We start from the raw sequence: 10,000 nt of genomic DNA, 5'->3' as shown, positions 1-10,000 counted from the left end.
AATCACTATTAAAAATGAATAAACCCAAAACGAACAGAAATTAAATAAACAATCATAGGAAAAAAACACACAACAGGTACTAATATAAATAAATAAATAAATTTTAAAACAAGCAAAGCTTAAATTGAATATGCAAATCAAGCTTAAAACAAACAGAAATATTTCGCTACTGAAGTATAATGAAACTCAAAACAAACAATCATAGAAAACAAACATACAAGAGGTACTAATATGACTGAATAAACAAATTTTAAAACGAGTGAAACTTAAATTGAATATGCAAATCAAGCTTAAAAGAAACGAAAATCACTACATACAAGAGATTGAGGTTTGCCTCCTTCTTTTAATGTAAAAGTCTAAAAACTACTAAGTCATTGCCGCTTTACATTAAATTTCTACCGGATACCAAGGGATCTGCTGAGACAAAAAGAGTAAGGGAGGAAACTTGTGACTAGGCAGTGGATGAGACAGTGGCTCTTGATCAAAGTTAGGGATATAAATCGGAAATCAAGAGGTACAAAACTTTCAAATTAAATAAATGACTTAAAAAATTTATACGACTGTCCCTTCTACGACGGCCAGAAACAATAAGGTAGCGGATATAGGAACGTCCTGTAGATATGCAGGGCACCTCCCGGTAGAGAGGCACGGACCAAGGGGGGACCCGGTCTCTGGGATCCTGAAATATAGCTGGAGCACCCACGTCTGGGGACCATGAATTCAGGTGGAGAAGGTGGAAGGCCCCTCTGATGTGCACTGGGCAGGGCTCATCGGCGTTTGGATACGTCCCTCCAGTCACAAACCTTCTCCCAGGAATGGGAAAATTGCAGGTGAAGCAGGACGCCAGAAGGGTGCATTTTCGGTAGTAGATATAGCCGGCCCCTGCTAGGGATGGAGAGGAGTGGCTTACCGCCATCCTGAAATTAGCGAAGAAACCTTCTTTTCTAATTAAAAAATTATGAAGTACAAACGATCAGGAACAAGAACCACGCCTCGTCCGGGGCAACCGACGATCTGACGACCAAGGATCTAGCGAATGGAGACCCTTTAACAACGTTGAAAACTCTGACCCCGGAGGCTATGCTTTCCCTTAAATGGATTTTATCTATTGGAACCCTGAACGTTAGGACGCTTGCTAAACAAGGCAAAATAGATCTTGTCCTAAATGAACTAAACCGATATAAATGGGATATTGTGGGACTTTCAGAAACACACCTCCTTACCACTGGCGAAGAAAGGATCGCCAACACTAGTCTGATAGTGTCTGGGAGAACCGATGGCGTACATTGCCAAAGTGTTGGGTTTTTGATGTCAATTAAATCACAAAGATCCCTCATTTCCGTAACGCCTGTGTCAGAACGGTTGATTATGATACGAATGAAAGGATCACGGATCAACATCACGATCATACAAGTCTACGCTACTGACTGCAGCAAACCAGATGAAGAGTCTGACAATTTCTACCTTCAACTGCAAAGCCTAATTGACGCAGTTCCCAAGAAAGACCTTGTTATTGGCGACTTCAATGCTATTGTTGGTAACGCTTCTACTGGAAACGAAGATGTTATGAGTAAATTTGGCTTTGGACGACTTAACAAGAGAGGAGAACGCATCATTGAATTTTGCAGAGACAGGATCTAGTCATTACCAATACTCACTTCAAATACAGAGAACGTCGTAAGGCGCCAGATGGAAAAACCCGTAATCTTATTGATTAGATGCTCGTCTCTAGGCGGTGGAAATTATCTGTGCTAGATAGTGTCACCCTCGCAGGTGGTGATTTCTACAGCGACCATTCCCTGGTCATGTCTGCACTATAGATACGCCTGAAATCTTCCGCAAAGCTGAATAAGAGACCCGCTCGTTTCAACACGCATCTTCTCAAAGACCCTCAAACCCACCAGACCTACATCGATGAACTGTCTACTCAAATATTGGACCTTCTTTCTGATATTCTTATAGCTCTATCTTCAGAGGATATCGATAAACTGGTCATAGACTCCTCTAAGATCATCAGAGAAGTAGCGATGTCTGCCCTAGGAATCAAAAAGGGTGATGAAAAGTCTTCGATAACCAACAAAATTACTTTATTAAGTGCTGAGAAACGAAAACAAAATAACAGCTCAGACAGAGAGAGCAGGGACAGATACAAGCAGTTGAAGCATGCTGTAGAAAAAACCACCCGTATAGCCCATATACCCGTATACATTAAAGACAAATGCAAACAGTGTGAGTCTGATCTAAAGAAAGGCGACTCACACTTTATGTCTAAGAGAGTTCGTGAGCTAACAAGCAAGAAAAGTCCCAGTTCTTGTGCACTGCTAGATAAAAACGGCTCCCAGATACAAAGCATAGAAGGTATCCGATCGTGATAGATGGAGCATTTCAAAGAAAAGCCTAATCTTGATGTACTTCCAAACCCTGCTGTCCTGGACCTTTTTCCCGTTACTGTCTCAAACTCCAGCCTACTTCCTGTCCGTTCTGAGGTTGAAGACACCATCTAAGCGCTGAAGACTAACAAGGCCCCTGGCCCGGACGGAATACAAGCAGAACTGCTGAAAGTCCGGTGTGAACCACTTATAGATCTTTTCCACAAGATTGTATCCGCTGCCTGGCAAGAGGGTCATTTCCCAACTTCTTGATGGGAAGCCACAATTGTTCCGCTACACAAGAAGGGGTTAAAGGCGATATGTGATAATTACCGTCCTATTAGCCTAACAAATCAAACTGCCAAGATCTTCACCCAAATTATACTCCAACGGATCAGAGCCGTGTCGTCCTTAGTCATTCAAGAATACTAAGCCGGTTTTGCACACTGGGAGATCGACCGTTGACCAAATTTTCACTGTTCGCCAGATTTTAAAGAAATCATCTAGAATTCGGTCGCGACCTGTATCAGCTCTTCGTCGACTTTAGGCAAGCATTTGACCTTATTTGAAGAAATGGCCTATGGCATATCCTACTCCATTACGGAATCCCAAGATACCTAGTCGACCTTATCAAAGATGTGTACTCCAAATTTGGGAGTCACGTCATGACTAGTGAAGGTCTCACTGACAGTTTCCAGACGTCCACAGGTGTCCTTCAAGAATGCCTCTTGTCTACGGAGCTGTTCAACCTCTTCCTCACAGCAGTCTTATCCCTGGTAAAAACAAATTGCGGCGCTCATATAGGGGGTGTTCAGACAGATAAGCTAGCCGACGACATCGACGATATGGCTGAAACACCCGAGGATTTACAAGCCGTTGCTAACGACGTCCTGGAAGCCACTAGTTCTCTTGGAATGATCCTAAATGTATCAAAACAAAGGCTATGTGCTGCTCACGAAAGCCGCAGGATACAGTTAAGCCAGACCTGAAACTTAATGGAGAGAGTACCCAGTGGGTTAACGAGTTCCCTTACCTCGGTAGTTTGATCAACAGCGACAACAGTCACTCAACAGACATTAAAAGACGTCTCGCCCTCGTAAGTTCCAGCTTCTATGGCGACGCAAGGATTTGTCTCTGCGTCTTAAGACACGACTTTTCGATACCCTGATCATCCCCCCTGATCATCCCCATCGCAATCTACTCATGTGAAACATGGACGCTGAAGGTGGATGACAATCGTCGACTCGCAGCATTTGAAACTAAGTGCCTCCGCCGCATCGCCAGGATCACTTACCTTGATAGAATCTATAATGTCGAAATTCTTGAGCGCTTTAAAATACAACAAACAATTCTCGTGAAGATCCAGCTCCACCAACTTCGATGGCTGGGTCATGTACAACGGATGAGTCAGTCCCGTCTCCCAAAAATCACCTTCGAAGGCCAAATTCACGGTTCTCGTCCTCGTGGCGGAAGGTGGAAGGAAAACTTAGCACCTCATCGCCCCTCGGAACTTCTTCGCCAAGCAGAAGACAGTGAAGCATACAAAAGGCCCATCCACGCCATTACGAAGAAAGAGGCCCCAAGACGACCCTCAAAGACGAACGGGACCTAAGTCAAGAAAGTCAAGTCACCGCTGATAAGGGATAAAACAGAATAACTTCATTTGTTAGTTTGTAAGGACATCAACACACTTTTACCATGACTGTTGATTTTACCTGATTCAATTACAAAAAAAAAGTTCTTTTTAACTGAAAGTAAGGAGCAACATTAAAACTCAAAACGAAAAGAAATTATTCCATATATGAAAGGTTGCCCCCTCCTCAATACCTTGTTCTTTAGATTACTGTTTAACTGTTTGTCCCAATTTTTTAAGAACTGCTACTGAAACACGGGGTCGTTTAATTAGAACAGGAAGCTTTTTTAAAAGTGCTAAGAGCTTTAGCGTAAAGAGCAAGGTGTTGAGGAGGGTGGAACCCTTAATATACAGAATAAATCTGCCAAAAATAGCAAACAAATTTTGTTTTAATTTTTAATTTAAGGTGAGCCAAATTCAAACATCGAATTGTTTACTATCAATTAAAAAAAAACTTGTTTTTTTTAAATTTAATATCTGATCGTTTTTCAAATAATGCCGGTAAATCTGGCTCACCCTCTATCAAATATACCCCCCCCCCTTGAAAAAAAAATTCACCCGTGGAAATTTAATCCAACGTAAAGTGTAAACCCCCCCCCCCGTCAAATTCCCTCCAGACAGATCCATCCTCGTGGAAAATCCTCCTCTCCCCGTAAAATAGCTTGCGGACGATTCAGCCTGAAAAGTTCTCCTTACCATTCTTTCATTTGAATAAGACTTTAATCTCTAAACGGTTTCTCAATCACTTCAGAAAAGCCCCCTTCCGTGGAAATTATTTCTCGGAAACCAAAAAACGCAGAAAATAGCCCCCGGATAATTCCACCGGCAAATCTCCATATAAAGAATTTCCCAAACAGAATGTGAGAAAATTAAAAAGAAATTTCGTACAGTAATTCTGTCAAATCCCTCTTAATCAAAAATCAAATTTTCTCAGGCTCGTAACTTTTGATATGTTACACTAATATTGATGAATCTTATATATTTGGAATCAGCACAATAAGCTGATTCTTTTGATGTATCTACTGATATTAAAATTCCGTTTTTTATAGTTCCGATTACTAAAGAGCCGGGTCACTCCTTACAGTTCGTTACCATGAACTGTTTGATAAGATATCAGACAACTTGCGTATGGTCTATGTTCCTCTTGGCTAAACTACAATAAAAACAATTTTACTTACTTTTCAAATTACTAAGCGGAGGTCTGGCAACGTCAATTCCAACATCTTGGAGTCCAGTCAATGCATCATCGGTTATATAACAGTCTTCCACTTTAAGAGTAGTCAAATTGACTAAATTAGAAGCTATTTCTCTAAACAAATTATCACCCAAAGGGCATGAAGTTAAATTAAGAAATGTCAAATTTAGAAGCCGTGAGGCGATAAATTGGAGGCACTCCTTGACAATATCACTGCCATTTTTATATAGAAAGTCTATTTCTAAATGAGTCAACTGTATATCCAATGGTTCGTCAAACCCTATCTGCATAGGACGAATACCACGAGGAGGACGTTCAGTAACTATTTCAAGAGTTTTAAGTTGCTTTAGATGCATTAAAGACTCCAGCCCAAGGGATGAATCGGATACCAAACCATTGAAAGAGAATGTTATCAACTTTTCCAGGCGGCAACAGAGGAAACTGAACTTTTCACTAGAAATAGTTTGGGTATTGATGTTTAGATGGGTTATCCCAGTTTGGTGAGTAGCAATGGCTTCAACTACTTCTCTACCAACCTTTATCAGGTCCCATTCTAGTTTCAACGACGTTAGTCTCAAATCTGATACTTTTAATAAACAAATTAATTGGGCACTGTTTATATATAAGTCACAAATACCAATTGAAACGATGTTGGCACATTTTGGTTCAACTATGCTTCGTACTATTCCAAATGCTTCGTAGTATGTACCCTCAAAATGTATCTTCTGAAATGCATCTTCTAGGTCGTGTTTGAATAGGTATCTGCGGTCAGATAGGGAGAGGTGAACTAGATTGGGCATGAAATTCGTCAATCTCATTAGTGAAGCATCAGTTAAATAAATTTGACTACCCTTAATTTCAAGATGGGTGACACTTAATAAATTTCTTAAATCACACACTGAATCCGTATCAAACCCAGAATAACATCTACAGTTATCCACACTGAGGCTTACTAAAGAAGTAGAGCAGCAAAGGAAACTCTCAATTTCTCTTTCGTTTATACGACACACTCGGAAACTTAGATGATTTACATGAGGTGAAAATAGTTTCCAACACTCCAATATTTGTTTCCATTCGGTTTCTGATGTCATCCAATGACGGTACTAGATACGAAAAAAAAATTCTTGAGAAACTAGAACTAGTAAATTATACACGGATGACGAGTCAAAACTGAGGTTGTTTAGTAAGCTTTCTATTTTATCCTGTACCGTCACGATTTTCAGAGACTTTTTTCTGAGCAATAATAACGCGATTAATAGCACTGCAAAGGTTTAAATTACAGTATGATGTACAAAGAATCTACCTATATAAAAACTGTGTCCGTAAACATAAAAAAAGCTTATAAACATCTTTTTTATCTTTATACATAAATTATATAAACAGAGATGCATCAGATGTAAAACCAACTAACAGCGCAAATTCGATTCAAAACAGCGACAACAAAATCATAGTCAGCGATAGTAACGCTCAGGGTTGCCATCTGGACACATTATGTTAAAAGGACACATTCCCATGTGCCAGGACACAGTGATACAAAAGGGCAAAGAAAAGACACATTTTGTAAATTATTAACATGAAGCGGAACATTTATGAACTGGATATAAAAATCCCTTTTCACCAAAATAGTGACTTTTTTTTTTGAGGATCCAGGTTTTGCCAGAGATGTAAGTAAATGGTTTTATCCAAAGTAAGGGATTTACATGTTTATATGAGTTCGGTGCTTTCACACTAAGTCCTTTTGTATGAATGTTTTTATCGGGATTTGTTTTCTTTTGCATTATATTTGATGTCAACAAGCCGCTTTGAAAGAAGTTCAGGAAGCCTATTTTGGTCAATAATACAACTGAAAAAAAAAAAATGGCCTCTAGTTTTCGAGATTTCAAAATGGACATATTTTAGCTATGGATGAACCTAGTCAACATGATTTTAATTCAAAAATCAACGGAGTCCCGACTAATTCGGTTGGCAGATGATGTGATTTATAAAACAGTAAATCACAAAGTCATTGATTGTTACCCCAATCTTGACGTTTTCACTTGTAAAATGGAGAATATACACTTTTTGGATAAAACTTGCTTCCCATGGTCTAATAATTGTTTCCTATCAATCATTGAGGCCTTCAAATAAAGACACAAATATAGAACAAAATAAATGAGATTTTTAGACAGTAAAAAGTAACTACAGTCAAAAATCTATGGTCATCTTATTTTTTATAAATTCAACCCAGTTGATTGTCAAGCAGAAGTCCCAAGACAAAGGTACAAAAGTTTCTTCCCTAGATTGGATCTGAAGCTGAAAAAAATGATGTTTTCACATTTTTGTATTGGGCATTTATTATTAGGTAAAATATTAATCAATTGCTTATCAAAATCTTAAACTGCAAAGAACATCAAAATAAAATCACCCCCCCCCCATCCCGACCCATCGTACGTCTATCCATACCTGAAAACCACATTTATATAAGATTTCAGGGTAGTACCATAATATCGTCAGCACCACCACCTTGAGCCGTGAAGATAAATATAGAAAACTTGAATTTGACAATGATATTCCTTAATAAAATTCAAACATCTACGATTACTTGATTTCCAAAGATAACTAAACCTTCAAAGTACAGCTATGTCTCCTTAAGCTATTTGGTGCCGCATTTTCTTAGTTTTTTTATTTATTATTTTTCTACTCACGTTACATTTTTTTTTATATTTGGCGCCTGCTACCACCAAAATCAAAAGAATTGGATATGGAGATTCTTCATAAAAGATTAAATTCTTAATTTTTCCTAATTACTTAAGACACAGATGGGCATGCAAGTTTGCCCTTTAGTCCTTAACCAAATTAAAACAACAGGATTCATTTTTCATTTTCCTCGGTTCTTCAAAGGATTTTTATGGCTCTATCACATATCAGGTGTTATAATTAAATACAGTCAAACGTATACCTGTTTCATTATACACATTAATAAAGTGACTTTCGCAGACAGAATCAATTCTGTCTGCTTAACAGACACTGAGCTGTATCAGTATTACGAATCAAATTGAAATATATTTAGCAAGTTTTTGTTTTACTTGTCCACATTCAGTCACATTCTATACTGTATGGCGTTTTGTAGCAACAATGACTACATTAATAATAATAATGAAGCTAAAAAGAAATCTCAATGACTGAGAATCTACCTATGTAATAAGGCAAAAGTAGAATTTCCGTTAGAAATACAATAAAGGATAAAAGAATTCAGATAAAGATGAGGAAATAATTTTTTTTTCGTAATGGGCATTCCTAAAGTCTTATTTTCGGTCAGTCTCCCCTGTTTTGTCTCACGTTTAGTTGATCAGGCTAAAACTTTCGGGGAAAGTTTTGTGAGGGAGGAAAATACACTTTTCGTTTCTTATACTATATCAATGTCTCATGCTTACGGGCAAGTAAACGGGGAAGGCTTGAAATCTTTTGTTTTGTATTTAGTTTTTTTTTAGATTTTTTATGCGACATAAATTGTCAATTGTTAATGGTAATAAAAAATTGTCAAATTTAACAAGGCATTGAAATCTTCCACATCAAACTTCGTTATAGGTTTAATAATGAATGTTGAAGCGGGTATCATAATAAGAGAAATGAGTTAGAATTATTCCACAAATCATTTCTGAACAGTTAAAATAATTTTGATTTACTTTCCAATTCTTAACAGCAATAACTTTATCGTCCGAAAGATTCTTTTTTCGGCAAGCTATGTTTCTAGTAGATAAATAGTTCTATAGATAAATTAATAACAAAAAATTTTTTTCATTGGGCCTACTTCATTTGGCAGTGTCCAAAATTTATACACGTTTGCGTAGTCAAACGGTCCGCACCTAAAAAAAGTAAATTTTGATATCGATAGATATATAAATAAATTGGCTTATTAAACTGATTCTAAATGTATAAGATTCATTAAGTTTAGTGATACCCATCAAAGCTTACGAGCCAGAGAAAATTTGCCTGACATTTGAAAAACGGAGGAAACACCCCCTAAACGTTACAGAATCTGAATGAAAATTACACCATCGAATTCAGTGTGTCAGAGAACTTAGCTGTAGAGGTTTCAAGCTCACATCTGCAAAAACAAGGAATTTCGTATTTTTTGCCCAAAGAAAGATCACGGATGCATGTTTTTTGTTCCCCAGGGCTGATCGTATCGAGCCAATAGTGCTAGAACGTCAGGAGAGGGACCAATCGAACGGAAAATAAAAGTTATAGTACCCTTTTTAATTAGCCAAAAAGATGGTAGGGCACCTAGGTCCCGTCTCACACCCCTTTTTTCCCCAAAATCGTCCGATCAAAACTTTGAGATAGCCATTTTTTCAGCATAGATGAAAGGCCCAATTTGGAGATAGCATGACCCCCCCCCCCACAAAAAAAGAAAGATCACGGATGCATGTTTTTTGTTCCCCAGGGCTGATCGTATCGAACCAATAGTGCTAAATCGTCAGGAGACGGACCAATCGAACGGAAAATAAAAGTTATAGTACCCTTTTTAATTAGCCACAAAAAGATGGGAGGGCACCTAGGTCCCGTCTCACACCCCCCCCAACTGTGCCTCCTAATCCCTGTACGTTTTAAGGTTCGACCTTGTAACTCAGCCTCTTTAACTCTTTAGAAAACGTAGTTTTTTTTTCAAATAATTAGCAACTAAAGAGCTAAGATCTCGAGCTAGAGTCGATTTTTGTTTGAGGATAAGGTTTTACAATGAAACGGTTTTGTAAGCAACTAAAGAGCTAAGATCTCGAGCTAGAGTCTATTTTTGTTTGAGGATAAGGTTTTACAATGAAA

General features: G+C 38.2%; 2 protein-coding genes across 2 annotated transcripts in view; both read right to left on the bottom strand.

The window, feature by feature from the left end:
* LOC148939529 (uncharacterized) overlaps positions 1 to 6,295 on the bottom strand; it is a 32,485-nt gene extending 26,190 nt beyond the window's left edge. The window contains exon 1 of the mRNA XM_089106661.1: positions 5,181 to 6,295. Within this exon, the coding sequence (XP_088962787.1) occupies positions 5,181 to 6,288 (1,108 nt within the window). The 5' untranslated portion in view covers positions 6,289 to 6,295. The remainder of the gene's footprint in view (positions 1 to 5,180) is intronic.
* A 99-nt stretch (positions 6,296 to 6,394) lies between these two features.
* The window catches only part of LOC148939528 (uncharacterized), a 53,765-nt gene continuing 50,159 nt past the window's right edge, over positions 6,395 to 10,000 (bottom strand). Inside the window, exons 3-4 of the mRNA XM_089106902.1 lie at positions 7,214 to 7,314; positions 6,395 to 6,458 (exon numbers count right to left, since the gene is read on the bottom strand). Of these exons, the coding sequence (XP_088963028.1) occupies positions 6,395 to 6,458; positions 7,214 to 7,314 (165 nt within the window). The remainder of the gene's footprint in view (positions 6,459 to 7,213; positions 7,315 to 10,000) is intronic.

Source organism: Artemia sp. Qi Xiang Cuo, chromosome 21 (genome assembly GCF_049724085.1).
Source record: "Artemia sp. Qi Xiang Cuo chromosome 21, ASM4972408v1, whole genome shotgun sequence".
Lineage (NCBI taxonomy): Eukaryota > Metazoa > Arthropoda > Branchiopoda > Anostraca > Artemiidae > Artemia > Artemia sp. Qi Xiang Cuo.
This window is presented reverse-complemented; position numbering and strand designations above follow the sequence as displayed.